At 37.0% G+C, this 18,987-nt stretch overlaps 1 protein-coding gene across 2 annotated transcripts in view; it reads right to left on the reverse strand.

Annotated features, from left to right (window-relative positions):
• CDH13 (cadherin 13) overlaps window positions 1–18,987 on the reverse strand; it is a 487,393-nt gene that overhangs the window by 310,867 nt on the left and 157,539 nt on the right. For both annotated transcript variants that reach the window (XM_084533251.1, XM_084533250.1), the window contains exon 3: window positions 10,120–10,328. In XM_084533251.1, coding sequence (XP_084389377.1) covers window positions 10,120–10,170 — 51 coding nt within the window. In that variant the 5' untranslated portion in view covers window positions 10,171–10,328. The remainder of the gene's footprint in view (window positions 1–10,119; window positions 10,329–18,987) is intronic.

The following is an 18,987-nucleotide window of genomic DNA, read 5'->3' on the forward strand; positions in this document are numbered from 1 at the left end:
ATATATATATATATATATATATAAAAGCTCGCAAGAGGGCCAGTACAATAAGAGCTAGATCCAGCTCTTATTTTAAAAGGATTACAGTACATTCCATATCTTTAAAAGATGCATATGCTATACCCATGATTCATTTTTTTCCCAAACCACAGGCTAATTCTAGAGATAGAAAAGAAAGAAAAGACAAAATGATTTCAAGATTTCTGCTCAGTTCAAACATATGTTAAGTGATTCAACAAATATTGAACACCATCAACCACAACGGTATTTGCTGACTTACAGGTAAAGTAGAGTGTATCTGTTTGTAGTGGTAGTCTGAACAGTTGCTGACAATGACTTTCTGTTGCTAAAACTTAGATCAAACCATTTTACCAGAACAATTACTAAAATTATTTTAACAAATCTATTTCCATCACTCACCAGCAAGCTTCTTGTTTACTGCTATGCAACAAATGACAGTCGTAGCAAGGATCTGTTAGGAAACTAGAGGTAAAATTCAGTCTCTCTTTTCCTATCTCTGTTTGCCAGTTAGGTTAGGGTAAGAATCTTCCTTTCCATAGCAATAAAATATACCAAGGAATTTTAGTGGCACCAAAAGTATCTGCAGCAACCAACTACTGGCCATAGCAGGACTACTGGCCACTTCAAATTGTTCTGCTTTCCCTTCCATTCTCTTCTTGTGTAATTACTATCCCTATATACCCTCTCAGTAAGAGGAGGAGATATACACACAACTAAAACTATTTTTTCTAAGATAGATCAACTGCTTAATGCAAAGGTTATGCAGCTTGATTTGGTGGTGAAATAAGAAGTGAGCAGCTGCATGATTAATAACTCCAAGATGACTGCACACATTAACAGAGTTGTTTATTATACAAAGATATCAAATTATATTAAACTTTAACTCTGTCATTCTTATGCTGAATATTTCTTTAACTTTCCCAGTTATTCTAGAGACAAGAGAAATCTAGCTTTAAAGTAAGATATATAGGAATATTCTTAAAAACAACAGTTACAATGATCAACAAATAAGGAATTTCAGGTCCAAAAGCAGCCATCTGTCCTTGTGGTGGTAGAATAAATTATTGGAGGAGGAAAAATGTAGATTTTTATCCTGTGATGCCCCATTAAATGCTTAAGATGTGTGCTGAGATAGGTGCTACTATAATAAACATAATAAATGGTCCTTCAGGTTTGTGAAAACCAGCATGGAACTATTGGGGCAATCATTAGGGATGATTATTGATGTCTCAGATGGAGAGAAATGACTAAACTCATATTCCAGAAATCATCCTTTCATGTGAATAATTTCTCCTATTATGGCTCTATTTCAAATCCACCTTGTTTCTGTAAGCTGATGGAAAAGCTTGTAGTGGGAAAATATCTGCAATATTTTGTGTCTCTGACACAAAAAACAGAACCTTGAGTTTAGTTTGAACACAACTGAGTTTAATTTCCTCTCAGAATTGTCTCTGCTCCTTAATAAATCTGAGGTATCACTGGTGAAACTGGGATAGTTGTCATACATTGCCTTCATCATTCCTGCATGATGAGAGAACATGGAAGAATGGAGATATTTTCTTCTGTACCAGAAGTCTCACTTTTTTCTTTTTCTTTTTTCTCTTTTTTTCTTTTTTTTGGTAACATTTCTGATTCATTATAATTTTGAAGACATTAAGGATATCATGGCAACTTTAGCACAATATGGAAATCACCACATCCTTTTTCCAGGGCTCCTGTTTAAAAATGACTCTATTGATATCTTGATGTGAAAAGATTATGAAATATGTATTAACAATATAAGAAAATATCTCTATACTTGAATGCAAATACCTCTTTTTTGCAGATGTATGTATACAGACATGCACACACACACTTTCTGTGTACGCCATGGTTATGCATTAAGGACCTTACAGGATGAAAGCTGCTTTATAAATTCATGAAATTACACATCCTAAGAGACATCTACTTATCCTTTATGATCTTGCTTAATGTTTCACTAAATCATGGTTAGCCTGTTGCCTTCCCTCTTATATTCTCATTTACTACTGTCCTGGTTGCAGCAGGGATAGAGCTAATTTTCTTCCCAATAGCTAGCATGGTGCTGTGTTTTAAATTTGGGATGAGAATAATGCTGATAATACCCCAATTTTTTAGTAGCTGCTGAGCAGCGCTTACACTAATCATGAACTTTTTGGCTTCCCATTCTGTCCAGCCAGCGAAGAGGCTGGGGGTGCAGCAGGAGCTGAGAGGGAACAGCACCAGTACAGCTGACCCCAACTAGCCATGAGGATATTGCACAGCACAGGACGTTGTGCTGAACAATTACATGGGGTGGCTGGCTGGGGGATGTTGCTGCTGCTAAGGGTCTGGCTGGGTATCAGTCAACAGGTGGTAAGCAATTGCACTGTGCATTACTTGTTCTGTCCTATTCAACCCATGAGTTTAACCTTTTTATTTCCCTGACTCTCTCCCCCATCTCACTGGGTGGAGGGAGTGAACAGCTTTGTGGTTCTTAGCTGCCTGCCAGGTTAAACCACAACAGCTGCAATGATTTTTTTTCTAAATGCTTCTTTAAAATGTTCCCCACACCTCTGGCACAATTTCTCCACAACTTCATCAATAATCTCTGGAGATTAACACAAAAAAATAGGAATCGTTTTCTCCATATCATCTGAATACTTTCAGGCTGGATTCAGAAGAGTAACTTGAAAAAATATGTATATGTCAGTACATGAAGATTTATCACTCTTGCACAAAATTTAGTGGATTTTGGACAGTTAGCATCCTTGATCTAAAAAAAAAAAAAAAAAACAACCTAATTCAATTCAAAAGGTCTTCATGCAAATCATCTACCATTCAAACCCTCATAAAAATGTTTTAGTGGTAAGAGGTAGATAGGTATTTTCTTGGCACCGTGTGCCAGGGTGAATTTTAATTCAGATAGAAGACTTAAACAATCTTTGAATAATCTCTCTCACTGAGATTTATGGTGTTTTGCCATTAAGTCTTATGGATGAAGGATAAGACCCAAGTGTGTGTTAAAAGAAAATAAAATTGATTCCTTTCCAGAACTGCATTTGGTTTTAAGCTTCCAAAAAATAAAATAAAAATAAATAAATTTATGCCGGATACACAGCAAGCAATAGTAAAAAGGGCCTGTGGAAGATACCTGTTACTGCAGTGAGAACAGAAAGGCTAAATGCAATTCAGTGCTAAAAGGAGATACATGTATGATTTTAGATGCTTTTAATAAGAAAGTGTTCATTTAGAATATTTTTGCTTCTCATTTTTCATTAGTCCATTAATAATTTGGAAAAATTAACAAGGATTGGATTTGTTTCCAGAATCACCTCATTTCACCTTTGAATTCCTGTTAGCCATATTTTGTACTTGTCCTAGATCTGTTTGCTATTGGCAAGCAAAAGTCCCTTTTCCAGGGCAAATGCACCCCTAGATCATGTAAAATCAGAGAAATTATTCACAGAGGAAAGCACTGAACATTCACAGAAGCTAACAGCTTCTTGTTTCACAGTCAATTATTCATATTTCTAGTCTATAAGACCATTTTTCTCTCCTTAAATAACCAAGTACATCTCATTTACATGCTGAAGTTGTGCACTGAGGGAAAGGGAAGGAAAGCTAGCCCACATGTTTGATCTAAGCATTTATACATACATTGAATAAACTTACAAGACACATTTTAGCCAAATAAGGAATGTTAAGTTAATGAAAACCACCAGTGGCTCATGTTCTTTACAGTATTTACTTGGGTATTCAACACAATATGTAATTGTTGCTATGGCAACTGCCACATCTCTTGGCACCATGATAATTCTCAGATAAATGGATCTTTGTCAGAGCAAATTCCAAAGCCAGTGCATACGCAACCTGCATTTCTTTGGTGGTGGGAATTTGCAGAGTTAAGTCAGAAGGATAAATTCAGCCCAGGCCTGAGGGAAAGCACAAGCCTATCGAAAGAGGTGAGGCTCTGCTGCAGAGCTGAGTAAAGGGGGAGTGTGGTTATAGATGAAAAACCACGACCCATGTGCACTGTGCCATGGGATTTGCAGGGTCACTCAGCAACAGTCAAGGAAAGAGGTGCAGAAATCACATCCATAAGGCACAGTCAAACAAAACTCCTGCTCTGAGGGTTTGATCTAAAGTCTGCTGGAATCTGATTATTTCAGCAGGTTCTGGATCAGGCTGAAGGATAAAAATGGAATTTTTATAGAAAATAGCTCATTTCAGTGGCTAAGGAGATTTCTTATATAAAAGGAGTTCTTTGTTGTTTCCCAACAACAAGTGGTGCACAGAGGATTTTTATAAAAATATAGCCAAAAAGGCAGCTAAATGATACTACAGAATGACCCATTGATGAGAACAAGCTCTTGCTTTCACTGACATTAATTAAGATGTATTCTGTGAAACCTGCAATGTAGCACTGCAGACTTAAAAATAAATAAATAAAATTACTAGCATCCTTTCATTGATGATTAAAGCAGAGAAAAAGCCACTTACCAAAAAATCACCAATGTCCAGGTATCAAATTCTAAAATTAATTACAGCTCAGTATTTAATGCATGAAGTCCAAGTCAATCAGTGTTTGCAATGTCATAAAGAACAAATATAAAAGTAGTAATAGAAAGTTGATCATTTAACGGCTAATAGGCAAATGTTACTATGTTAAGTTTTCTAGCAAACTGAGAACAAAAGCAAGAAGTGGGATTTTCATTTGTTTGCTCTTTAAGAAAACCATGTTTATATGCATTAAGGAAATCCTCATGTCCAAAGGGAAAGTATCTCCACAGATTTTCTGAAAGTAATTTTATTCTACATACTGTTTTGAACAGTGTAATAACTCATAAGTGGGTTGTACATATCGATGTACCCATGTGACTTACTCTATTTTGTGTCTTAAAATGAAAACAAAACATTGTATTTTATTTATGCAATGCATTACTTTTTGCAGCGACTGCTGTATGCAGATCTAATAATATGAAACTCTTCTAGCCTGTTTGTCAATATCTCATATGTGATTCCATCTTCATACTTCTGCAGTCATTTTCAACCTATTTGAAACTCTATTCTGAACTGAAAGAAAAAAAAAAAAAATGCTAATATACATTAATAGGAATGATTGCTCACTATAGCGGAGCAGTTGATTTTTGATCTTATTTTCTAAATAAATGATTGAACTGCCAGATGACAAAACTCAACCCCTCACTAACTTGTGTATTTTTTCCATGAGCGAATCCTGGTTCATAATAAGACTATTAGACTATTGATCCTTTATCATCTAAGGCAGAAAACTATGCATGTAGGTTTTAAAGCTCAAGGCACTTTTTATCTCATATCAATAAAATTTGCAATCCTTATATTGCAGGGATAAAGCAGAGAGTAAGACACAAACAAGAAATGCTAACATTTAGATCCAAGGAGTTTAGTTTCATTATTTCTGTTTGATACAGAAACAGAGGAAACAGAGGCATAGACTTAAAGAAACTTGCACAAATATCGAGGCAGTGACTTAGTAGGAAACAGAATTCAGGTCTGCAAGACAGCAGGGGAAGTTCTCAGACAGGCTGCCACTCCCATCCCCACTATAATAAACATATCATGGCACTGATGTTGGGAAAACAATGCTTGGACAAAAGGAAAAGTACAAGCAACCTATCTGTCTAGCCTCTCACTGTTACAAAGTGGACTGGACAGAGTAGCAGGACTGCAGCAACTTCATTTCCTTCAATCTGAGCTGCTGCTGGAGACGACTTTAAGCTTCCGTCGTCTACAGCATGCTGTCTCAGGGTGCACTCCTCCCTCTTATATCTTCTTTTCTTTCTCCTTTTCCATCTAGTGCCTGAAAAGTGTCCTGAGGGTTTGACAGTTTTTATTTAATCATTTCATCCTTCTGTATGGACAACTGCTGAGCACCATACAGTGAAGTTACTACCAGCCTAGAATTTCTGAATATCTGCCTGCCCTCTTATCTGCTTTGGTGCCAGCCTCTTGATATCTAGCTCCCCCCATTCAGTGTCTGTGATGCAGTAACAAATAAAAGTTCTAAATAACTCCCTTTGCTGTGGAAAAATAAAGGCTGCATTTGCCATCACACAAAAAAAGCCTATCTGCAGAGAAAGATCATTTCCAAAGGTTTTCTTCCAGCTCCTAGTGTACTAGGAGTATAGTTATTAAATCCAGCATTAGTCCTTCTCCCTCTCCATAATCTAACAAACACCCATTTTATTTAGCCTTGGAGGACACAATTCAATTCCCAGCTTGCTGCATTTCTCAACCCACAATCTTTTATGGGACTCTACAAAAGATTAGCTATACTTTGTCTTTCACAAACCCAGACTCTAAATAAATAAATAAAACCCCTAATGTCTGGTTAAACGTTCAGATGTGATGAAATTTCCAACTACTATTCCTACAAAACAAAGCAGGGACAAGGCACTGGATGAGGTATAATTTTGAACAATAACTACTGCCACTCATCAGTTCTGTCAGTTTGTTCCCTACCAGGGTTCTGTGAGTGATTTATTTTTTCCATTAGAGATCTGAACCCTATCAATTCTATGAATTATTCAGAATGAGCCAAAAGTTCATTTTGGGAATCCTGGATGAATAAAAACATTTCCATAACTTTTTTTTTTTTTTTTTTTAATCTCACAAAGCACTCAAGTTCTGGTGGTGTGAAAGGGGAATTAAAGAAACACAGGGCAATGCAGAGCATAAGCACAGACTGTGTGTATGCCTCATCAGTGCTGCCCCAAGCTGAAGCTAAGTGAACTTCATTTCTTCCACCGACTGCCCAAGGGTGCAAGTACACACACACGTGTTACTACAGAGAAGATGACACCCTGTAATGCTACTCCCTCCATGGGCCCATGACAACTCTTCTGTTCAGTCATATACCACATACCTCTCAAAACTGACAGTGGCTTTTTGAGAATTTTCCCCTCTGTTAAGACAGGGGGAACCCAATATATTTAGACAAAAATATAGCAGGAATAGACACTAAAAGCTGGGTGTAGAAATCTATTTGCAATCTAACACACAGACTTTGGTTCTTCTGACACTAGATCTTGCACAAGATTCTTTGATCAGAGAGCAACTGTTGGATGATGATGCTGAGGAGCCATCTATCTCCTCATATTGTAGTCAAGGCCATCCTATGATTGAAAGCTTCAGGCTCTGCAGGGCCAATATGTCTCTGGTAGAAGAGTAAGAAAACATAACTTTTAGACTAAAAAAGCAGAATTACACAGTAAGTGGTATTTGAACAGCCACCAATTGTGTTATGGCCACAGAGGTAGTTTAAAGTTAATCACTGATTAACTGATCAGTAAGGCTAACTACAATCTTACCACATCTTCAGTGGGAAAGGATCACATCCTTCAACCACTAGAATACCAAAACCTTTTCTGTGCATTCCATATATCAGCTGTAAATACTTCCAATATTCCTCTAAAATATGGTTGGTAGCAACCACCCTTCAAAGTTTTAGGAACTGTGCTGTCTCTTTCCAGGCTCAGACTGCCAGTCAGCACATTAGAGATCATTGTTGTCAGTCATTTCCAAACATGTTGGGAATCTGCAATTAGAAACATTAACAATGGGATTTCACAGATGTAGGTTACAGGCTTTCAGAAAAGAAAAGGCAGTTGCTGGCAGTGAGGAAATATTTAACTACTTATCCCCTAATTAAACAAGGTACTGTACTCTAAGTACTGAATGCTAAGCAATGCTCTAACACGTGCTTATCTTAACCCTACAAAATTATGCTGAAATACTAAGGCTCCATCTGAGCACTTCTTAGCCAAGACACCCTGCCTAAACAGATGGAGCAGTTCTGCTGTTTCCATGCTGATACATTCAGACTGTAAAAGTAGAAGATTAAGTTCAAATTTATCATAAAATCACTTCAGATAGGATGCTGCAATCTTTATATCCTTCTTAAGTATGACAAATAGAAAGACAAGACTGTTATGTTTAAAATAGGCAAACAGCTGAAATGATTGCTAAAAAACATCTATTTAACAGTTACAGAATGCTGGTTGAGGTCAGAGTAGGACAGCCAGTCCCAAAGACCTGCATGTTGTCTTGAAGTAGGGGATGATCTTCATTACATGGATTTCCCAGGACACATTAACACATTTAACTCCCAAAGGCACTGCAGACACCAAGGATCAACATACTATAAAAAGCAAACTTCCAGTTATGAGCTGAATATCAAAATCCATAAATAAGTGATGAATGCAGGTAGAGATGATGTTATGAGATTACTCTGAGTAGCCACCTATGAGGGAAGACCAGAAAGTAGCAGAATATACCAGATCTAGACTGGTTTTCTCTCTCCAGAACAACTCAAAGTGGTTGTAACAGAACCCAGGAGTGGGACCAAATTAGATTTGACTTCATCTGGTAATAACTTTCAACACTACATATTAATGAATATTGCTGGAACTTTCTGAGGAGAGACTACCCAGACCCTGAATAGGGCATAAAGAGAAAACGTCACTGATAAAGCTGTGCTGTAGTCAGTGCAAATACACATCTTAATTCCTACTCAGGGAGGCTATCTCCTGTTGAAGACATGGAAAGGCTGCTTCTCTAAGTAAACCAGAATAAAAACTCCAGAATATGATTCTCAGAGAATCAGATCTTTGCAGAGAAAACAACCCCATGGACTCTGGATCTCTAGTCAGGGATGTTTCAAACTCCTACACAGTTTCATTGACTTCTCACTGGAGAATGAGAAACCCCATTTTGAAACTGCTCCTAAGCATCAAAATGTGAAGTGAAAATAAAATCATTTTCACATTCTTATGAGTGCACCAGAAGGAAAATGTCCTGCTAGTTTGAGACAAAGGACAGCCAAATGCCCAGCTCCTCCAAGTGTACTTTTTCTATTCTGAATTCAACAGTGCATGGTCCTGAATCCACAGCTCCAAGTAAGACAGTCTCTCAAGTATGACTTTGTTAAAATTGAACTTTGTGAAGATATGGCATATTTAAATAAAATTAAATTCCCTCTAAGTGTTCTGATCAGCTTTCTGCACAGTTACATATTCTGATACTTTTCCCCTGCTGGCAATCTATATTCACATCTTGTGCTGCTTAAAGTGCAGATCAAAACCTTTCCTCAGCCACAGACTTTGAGAAGTTTGTTCAACCTTTCCCCTAAAGCTAAATTGTTTTAATGGAAGACTTAAGTTATATTAAGCCATTGTTGGAAATATAATGAAAATGCTGGAAGCTGAAAGTCTAAATACCAAAATAGGACAATAGATCAGTCATTCTCATCATGGCTGCTTTATACTTCCTTGAAATTATAGGTTTGTAAGGGTACCAGGCTTAATTGTGTAGTAAGTCACTGTCTTGCCTGCCTCTTACTAAATGCCATGACACAGAAATGAAGGCTATCTCACATTTCTTTTTGCTACTCTCAGGGGTGTGAAGTAAACATTTCAATCAATTTGTGAAGCACTTTTCCCCATATTATGAGGTTAGTATTACACTGAAATTCCAAAGTGGAAAAGAATGGATGCAGCATTCACTGGGAAGAGTGGAACAAAAATCAGCAGTGCAAACAGACAGAGGGTAAATATGGATTGTTACCTGCATGCACACATTTATGTAATATAACACATAGTAGTATCAGATAAGCAGACCTATGTGAAAATTTAATTTCCACAGCATGGAATTCTTTCCCATGTCCCTAGACTTGCAGGGAACATGAAAGTTCTGTAAATTCTAAATTACATATTCAGAAGTATGACTTTTCCATTTTCAGTTATTGCCAAACTTGTTATCTAGCATAATGTTCACCAGAAGAACCAGACAATTTTGATAATCAGGCTCTTTTATACAAATCATTTCTTTATGAATATTTGGTATTTACAACTGAGGATGTAAAGTATCTTTCAAAACATGGAAAATTAATATTTTATTAAGTTAAACTAAGTGCTAAAGTGTTACAACAATGCCCGGATGGAATTTTGATCTCTCTGCTAGCAGATTGAAACTGCTTACAGTCCTCAATGACACACGTCAATGTAAATATCTAACAGTAGCTTCTTGGCATTTTCTTCTAGTCCTTTTTATTAATCTTACCTTTAATGCACCACGTTTTTCATTTGCTCCAACAATCAAAACTTCTGCCATATCCTCTGCATGCTCAGACCGTGCGTGGACAAACAAGGCTCTGCCAGCTTCTGATACATTCTTTAGTGCAACTAGAGACCCATCATGTTCCACCTTAAAGTCTGGGTTAGAAACTTCGAAGTTCAATTTGTTATTCCCCTCGCAGTCATCAAACACCACTGCGGAAGGAAAAAAAAAAAAAAAAAAAAAAAAAGAAAAACCACAAGTTTAAGTATCCACTTTGGAACACAGACTTCAAACAATTTTATGTTATTGGCTTGTCTACCAGGAAGAAATGGCTCCAATCTATGGGAAAACTCTCAAAGCTTTATATTTGTATGGTTATTATTTCAGAGACAACATTATGAATATGCAATTGCAGAAGGATAAGCAGATTTACTAGGTTAGTTGGGGAAGGAAGAGAGAAACTAGACATTTTGGACATAAGTATTTTCTGATCACTTAAAAGTACAAAATGCACACCTAATTCTACAAATCAGGTGGCAGCAGCAGAGACCTTGCTATTCTCCTCAATGTAACAAGGGAGCTTTAAAGGCTCTTCTACTGCCAAAGTGGTTTCAGATAACCCAATTTTGTTTTCTTTATTTTTGGGATTGGTTGTTTACAGAATATTCAACTTTATATTCTACTGCAAAAGTGTTACATAGTGGAAAAATCAACCTACAACATTTCTTATTAACTACTGGGATCGTGACATAGTAAACAAGCTGCACTACTAAGCTAAGGAGAACTCTCAATTAAACAACAGCTGTCAAAAGCCCTGTTTTACTTTACATAGAATATTTAAAGTATTTATGAAGGTTGACATAGAGAGAAAAACATCCCTGAAGATAAAAATCTGAGGTTTTGCCTCTAGTTCCTTCTCTGAGTCCAGTAGATTTACTTTGCACAAAATACTGGAATAAACATTGCTATAACTACTAGCCATATGATTAAGAGGTGTTCACCACAAACTTTTAATTGCTAAGTAAACTTTTCCTGGTTTGACATCTCTGAAAGATATATTTGCATGTGTGTTGATTTTTTTTTTTCTTCCCAGACAATCTGTTCTATATTTCATACCTGTTCCTTAAGTTACTGCTGCTACAGTCTTTTCGCTTATCTGTATGCTCTTGCTATTTTATTTTTACATTTCATTTCTATTGGATCTTTAAAAACTGCATTACAGACAGGGATAGAGACTATAGAAGAACAAAGACAATATGGTTTTACTGAAAATAAAGCACTTTTTATAATTGTTTAAATTCATTGTATAAATTATCTTGTTGTATTTGATAATTATTTTTAAAGAAAAAAAAAAAATCCTATATTCTCTCATGACCTCACCAAAACCTAGGCTATTCCAGACTGTGTAATTGCTATAAGTGAGTTAAAACACAAACTGAATCTCACAAGGGATGGCCACAAAACACTCTTTGAACAATTTCACACACAAAAAAAAATCCTCTTCATTCACACCTCTGCAAGTCAAATCAAATTTTGCATCCATTTCCAGACAGGCCAACTTGAAACCAGAGCTGCCAGAGAACCTTGTGGAGAACCTCCCTATCTGGGCATTCACTGGGACTGAATTCCAGAGTAGAACCACCACAGGGGAAAAGGAACTGTTGCTGGTTACAGAATTTGAATGCAACTGTGTTTTATGATGAATATCGATGAGAAAGGTTAAAAAAAAAAAAAAAAAAAAAAAAAAAAAAAAAAAAAAAAGCCCAAAATTCAAAATAAGGTGTAGAATGTAAGATTTGTGACATTGTTTAAGTATTTAAGTGTTTAAGTAAGCAGCCAGCTGCTCTCTCACTCCCCTCCTCAACTGGATAGGGAGAAAATAAGATGAAAAAGCCCATGGGTCAAGATAAAGCCACAAAGATCATTTAGCAATTGCCATCACAAGCCAAACAGACTCAACTTGAGGAAAAACAGTTTAATTTATGGATGATTAAACTAGATTTAGATGGTAAAAAGCAAAGACAAAACTAAATCCTCTCTTTCCCCACCCCTTTTTCCTGAGACTCAGCCCACTCCTTCACTCCCAGCTCCTCCCCTCCCCTCAGCAGCACAAAGGACTGGGGCTGTGGTCTATACCTAACATTTTATCTCTGACCTCGTCTCGTCCTCATGTTTTCCCCTGCTCCAGCACAGGCTCTCCGTGGCCCGCAGCTTCCTTCAGGACTCAGCCACCTGCTCCACTGCGGTTTCCCCATGGGCTGCAGGGGAATACCTGCTTGGAGCACCACCTCCTTTATCTCCTCCTTTGCCCTTGGGGTTCACATTGCTTTTTCTCACACTTTTTTTCCCTCATCTCTCACTGCCAGGCAGGATTTTTTGCTCTTAAATACGCTGTCGCTGAGGCGCCACTGGTGTCGCTGAAGGACTCAGGCGCGCTGAGGGGGGGCTGCCACAGAACTTTCTGGAAATGGCTGGAGGTGGCTGAGGCCTGCCTCGGGCAGCGCAGGTCTCACCTCACTGAGAGGCCTCTGCAGCGCCTGAACATGGGCACCCTGTACTCTGACAAAGAAATTCAGTGCCTGCAGTGTGATTTTTAAAAGAACTTTATGTTGTGAACCTGTAAATTCAAGCCTGACTACCCTTTTACTGTGAAGTATCCAAACCTTAATGTCACCAAGCGTCTTTTAGAAAAACGATCCCAATACCTGAAGGATCTGGTCTTCACAAGGTTTGGGCTTGCTTACGTATTTTTAATGAAAGCTTGCTCCCATTTCCTCAGATTTACTTGAGGGCAAGAGTACTATCCTTGGATTCACAGTGGGATATCAAACCAGAATTTCATCAGCCCATTTGCCATTTCATTGAATTTTGCTGAAAGCAAGAGAGATTATAAATAAAAAAGAAACAAAAAGCTCTTTTTCCCCTCAGATACTGTAGTCCCTCCAGACAAATCTATCTCAGTCTGTCACGTCGCAGACCTCGGCTTGCAAAGTCTTATGTTGCAGTAAAAGCTGGGGGCAGGCAGGGTGCGAACCACAGAATTTCGGAGCAGCAGCACTTTGAAACAATTTCCCAGTGCTCAGACCAGGCTGGCATCTGTGCTGCCCAAAGAGCCGCAGCTGCTCTCTGAAGCCAGGAACTGCTTGCAGAAAGGGTCCTGTGATCACAGAAGGGTTTTGATAGAAGGTTCTCTATTGGTAAGGCCTCCCCGGAGTAAAACTACGGATTGCAATTGATGATGGTGACATGACAGGCGTTTTAACAGATTCTCTGCAATCTCCTAAAGCTATCAACCCACAAAGAGACAAAGTTTCCCTGTCACCACAAATATGGGAAATTGAAATTTTCTATACTAATCACTGTATAGATTACAGCCTTGATAAATTATGAGTGGATTATCTTTTAACTTATCCTTCTCCTCCCATTAAAAAACAATGAAACATGGCTTTGCGAAGCTACCTTGTTTTACTGAATAAATATGTACTTCTCATAAGCCAAAGCTGCTAGCACGTATAAATATATATATATTAATTTTTATTAATAGTTTACAACTGGGAAAAAATGGGCATCTGTGGCAAATTCATAGCAGGAGCAGAAAGACTCCTACTAAAACTTAAATAAAAGAAAAGCCTAACGACTGTAGCAGAGTAATCACTGGAGGAAAAAAAAAAAAAAAAAAAAAAAAAAAGTCAGAGTTCAGCTCTATAATATCACCCAGCCAAACACCACATTCAGAAGGAAGCCATGCTGTGTTATGTTTCTAAAAGAGGGGTGAAGTTGGCTGGGAATACAATTCTCCCACTTTGCTGCTCAGCACTCAGAATTCTTGAGGTTCCAACATTGCTGCCATATGTATGCATTGCAGAAGTTCAAAGACCACATGCAGATTTGACACATTGAATTAGGAGAGATACTTGAATTTATATTTTATGTTTACTTGGACTTATGAATTTGACACTTTCAGACCTTTTATATTTTGCTCACCTATTGGCCCTACTTTATGAAACTGCACTTTTTCCATCAAAGGGCTGAGGTAAAGTTCCTTGAAAGTGGGAAACTTTTCTTACCATATCTCATCCAAAAGCACTCATGCTTTCAATTCCCAAATCTACCATAGAAACAAGGGTATTTGACGAGGTTAATAGCAAAGAGAGGGAAAGAAAATGAAAGGGCTATGAGAAGTACTGATATGTAGGAGAGAAATTAGAAGTGGGTGGAAGGAGATGAAGTGATCATAAGGATAGAGAACACTGAAGATTATATGGACCAGGGGCCAACAGAGATGAAGTTGAAGCAAATTGTTAAGAGAGTTGAAGAGAAATGTAGCCTTAGATAAAATCTCTAGTCTGAAGTTAGAGGCAAATGAGAACTTTATCAGAATGATGATGCCTCCTGGACTGGGATGACTGGGGAATGTTGTATGAGGTTGTGTTACATTCCCAGTAATTCTCACAATGCCCCTCACCAGGAACATTTGCTTCCTTAAACTCATGTGGATTCTGGGGAAAAAAAAAAAAAAAAAAAAGTCAATTCAGAGTCAATTCACTGGCCTATCTAAGTGTTCAGAAGTGCTAGGTTTTAGGAAGAAAATATGGATATCTCTTTTCAGAAATAAAACATCCCATTACAAACAGTTCTTTCAATAAGAACTTTTCAGATTATTTAAGTAGTGCCCTAATACCAAAAATTAAGAACAGTTACCAAGGTCTACAATAGCAGGATGGATAGTACATGCCCAAAGGAGTCTGCTATGCTTCAATGAAAGAAGATACCAAACCCTCTGGCAGTCTTTCTAAAATGAAAAGGCTGTATCCCAGCATAAAACATTTCACTGCCTCACAACCATGATAATGGTTATTTATGATGGATTATGATGTTCATGATGCTCGTGCACTTATCACAGAGATTAGGTATGAGGAAAGCCATGAGATGGGTAACTAACATTATTCATACTACCCAGCTGCAGTATAACAGATGGGATGAACGGTAGCCTGTTGACTGTCCACACGCACTCACATACTGAATCTTCCCACAACCTCTTACACACACTGTGTTAGAGCTTAAGGAGTTTAGATTGTAAGCTCTTCAGAAAAAAAGACCACTTGCAACTCAGGGTGCTATAGAATTACAAATAAATAAATTAAATAAATAAATAAATAAATAAATAAATAAAAGGAGTTGTTCAGCTATAGTTATAAACTAGAATTTTGGAAATGCTATACCAGGCATGACCACAAAATGATTGTGTCTCATTGTCAAGAACTCAATGGCCAATTAAAAAAATGATCTAATATTTATTTACATGAAAGCAGAATTCTTAATTTATTGATGCATATATGACTCTTCTGATGTTCCTAGTCATGCTCCAGCTGCCAAATGAACATCTTTATTGTGCTTAATATGCCATATGGTATGAGACAGGCTCCAAAACTCCATACAAGCAGAATGAAAATACTGCCAAGCATCTCCCAATGAAAAACAACATGCATGTCACTCATCATCCTCTGTTCATTTCTCAGCCTCCTATACTAGACTTTTACTCCTTTCTGTAAGAAGGCACTCTCACATACAAACTGTACAGAGTATTTTTGTCCACCATTATTAACAATACCTGCATGCATCCCAAGGCTTTAATCACTGACTTTGAGTTTATCATTATCAAGGCAACTGCTGGAAAAAGGATTCTTGTGTAAAACCACAAGTCCATTATCGTAATGATTGGGAATGGAAGCTGTGATTGGAAATATTACCTATAATAGACCTCAGCAAGAAATTTCAAGTTCCTAATATTCATCAGTTCAGTACATCCCACCTTGCTGTTATGATGTGCTACATATGTGAGGTTTCTACACAACTGTGATATTTATGATAATGAACCACAAATGTTTTAACACCATTTTAAAACATTGAAAGGTTAACAGTTGGATCTCTAGTAAACTACGTAAAAAGATTAAAAAAAAAAAAAAAAAAAAAAAAAAAAAAAAAAGCTAAAATAGATTTCTTATATACAAAAGCATCTTAAGCTGATATATTCCTCTTTCAGTCTTCTTTTTTCAGTCTTCTTTTTTCAGAATTTAATTCTCAGAAGTTTAATTTGTTTTGAACAGAAGTACAGAATCCATAATTTTCTCTGACAATCTCTACAGATATTTGAATAATTAAATATATGTATTTATAAACATAGAGAAACATCCTCTGTATATCTCTATATATGTGTACACATTTTTATGTTAGCTAATGATAGCTAGCAACAAAACAGCTCTTCAGTGAGGAAATTTCACACTGAAAATACATATCAAACACAGAAACTTAATTATTATAGTAATGAAGGTTAGGGTCCTTTGTGTAAATACAGTCTAGCCATGTTCAAGTCAGTGGGAGTTATAGCATCAACAGAATTTTATCCTGTGTATTTTTTTTTTTTAATCTGTTTTAACAAGTATCTTTAGATCATATTGAAATGACAAGTTGTTTTCTTCTATGGGAAGCTGTACCTGTGAGAGGTCTAAAGAGACGAGATAAGCACATTAGAGCTGCACAAAGGCAAGCTAACTTTCCAGCCCAGCAGGGAACCCTTGTCTGTTCTAAAAAGTCTTCCCTGCTCAAAGATATTAGCAAAATACAACAGTTAAACACATAGGAACCAGCAAAGCTGAGCTTCATTAACTGCAACGAGAAAAGTGATTGTTGAAGCAAAAGTGATTGAGTGCTGTTGTATATATATTAAAAAAAAAAAAAAAAAAAAAAAATCATGAAGTGCCATAACCTACCAAAGCTCTTGTTAGCCATAAATAATGGTGTTGACTGAAAGAAGCAGGCAAGCAACTAAGGAGATGGTAATAACAGGCCACCCCATGACAGTGTTAGCCGTGCTGCTGAATGCCTGACTGGTGCAGGGTGTCACACAGCAGCCTAACACCAAGTAATAGAAACGTGAAGTGTTATGAGCCTTCAAGAGATCAGTTAGCCTGTCAGTGTAGATAGGATGAAATCTCCCTGGAACCAAAACATCTGGACAACCTAAATCCATTCAAGATTAGCGAAGGCAACTGTTAGAACAGATTATGACAAAGGCAGCTCAGAAACAAAGAAGTCCTGCTTTTCAAGCCAGCAATATTGTCAATTAGGAGAAACAGCTTTTCTCCTTCCTTTGAGAGGCCTTCAAAAAGAATCTCTGGAACATGGGTTCTGGCAGGGAGCCCACAGCCTGTTTATTTCTGCTGTTTTTCTTCAAAAATACCTGAACAGGAAAAGAAGAAAGAGCTGAAAGAGAAAAATTTTGCCCCACAATACTTCTGGAAGCGGACTATATTCCAGAAAAAACAGTGTCAATAGTTCATTCCAATCTTTTGAACCAAAATCATTTCATAGCACATAAATCAATCAGAATATTTATTCACTTGCACTGGACATTGAGCAATGGAAACGGTATGTTTGGCACAGAAACACTGTTTTAGAAAGCCACTACTTTAACTCCACCACCAGATTTTGGGAACAAGCAACAGTAAAGCAAGTTTCCTTCCACGCAACAAGCACCCATCATGGAGAAGCTGCAGGTTTACTTTAGAAAATCCATCTTCAGACTTAAGTTTTACATAGCCAGTTCCTTTACATTGAAATCTAAGCTAAAAATTATCAGGCAACAGGAACCACCTTTTATGGTGATGCTGAATTCCTTGGGTGACTTATTCCAGACTTATTTTGAAAAGTAAAGCATACCACAATTTTGTGTGTTAGCCCTAATCTCAATCATCCTAACTCTGGCACGTTTAGCAAAGATTTACCATCACTATGGTTTATATATATATAATTGGAAATTAGGGAAAGAAAAAAAAAAACTGAGCAAAGCAGCAACTTTTAGAAAATTGGGACACATTTTTTCCTTAAAAAGTGAGTTAATCATTATTTAATATCTAAATGTTCTTTAGAAATAATGGGGTTGTGGCTTAGACAAGCTGCACACAAGACTAAAAGACTTCTTCACGTACACAAAAAAATCTGACTGAATATTTAATAAAATTAATAAAATTAATTTTATGAAAACTTTTTGCATTTTTTTGTTTGTTTTGTTTTAATGGTTTGATGTTAAGTTCTAGCTCTGCAACAGAATTATTTAAAAAAATCAATGCTGGGCTGTTATCTTCCACTGTGTGTTTATGTTTTCATGTTTATGATTCTTTTGTATCTATGTAATTTCTTTATATGCCTTCTGAAATAAATTATAATGATGAGTTATTTAGCATATAGATAGTCAAAATCTGTGGAGACATAAGCAACAGTTCATCAAAATATTACAAGGATTGCTGAACACACAAATGTGCATCTATATTCAACTTCTTTGAAGAACAAAAACTAAACAGCAGACTTGATCCTTGCACACCCTGATTACCTAACCTGGCAAAAATAAAAAGAAAAAACAAATTGATTACCTAAATTGGCAAACATCTCCATGCAATTTGTGTGTGATGATGAGATTTGAGCACAGTCTTGTTAAAATGTGCAAATTAGGCCAACAGTTCATCCAGTAGGCACTAGGGCATATGTATCTGCTCTTCAGAAAACACCCTTTCAACAGTATGTACTGTAGCTATTAATAGTAACTATTATTTTTTTTTCTGCATTGTAAAAATACACGGGAAGAATATACCACCAACAGCAGATAAGGTTCTCATAGATCAACAGGAGGTATTTCACCTGGAAACCAGCCACCACCAATAAAAGGTGTAACGTTTTTGCTAGAATAATCATGTCAGTCCCTTCCCTCTCCCCATGTTACCTGGCTACCACTGACAGTCCTTGCAGAGCTGGAAAAATTATTAACACTTTGAAATTCTGTAGTGCACTTCAACTGAGCTATAAGTGATACTAGAC

The sequence above is a fragment of the Aythya ferina genome (assembly GCF_964211825.1).
Source record: "Aythya ferina genome assembly, chromosome: 12".
In the NCBI taxonomy this organism is placed as follows: Eukaryota; Metazoa; Chordata; class Aves; order Anseriformes; family Anatidae; genus Aythya; species Aythya ferina.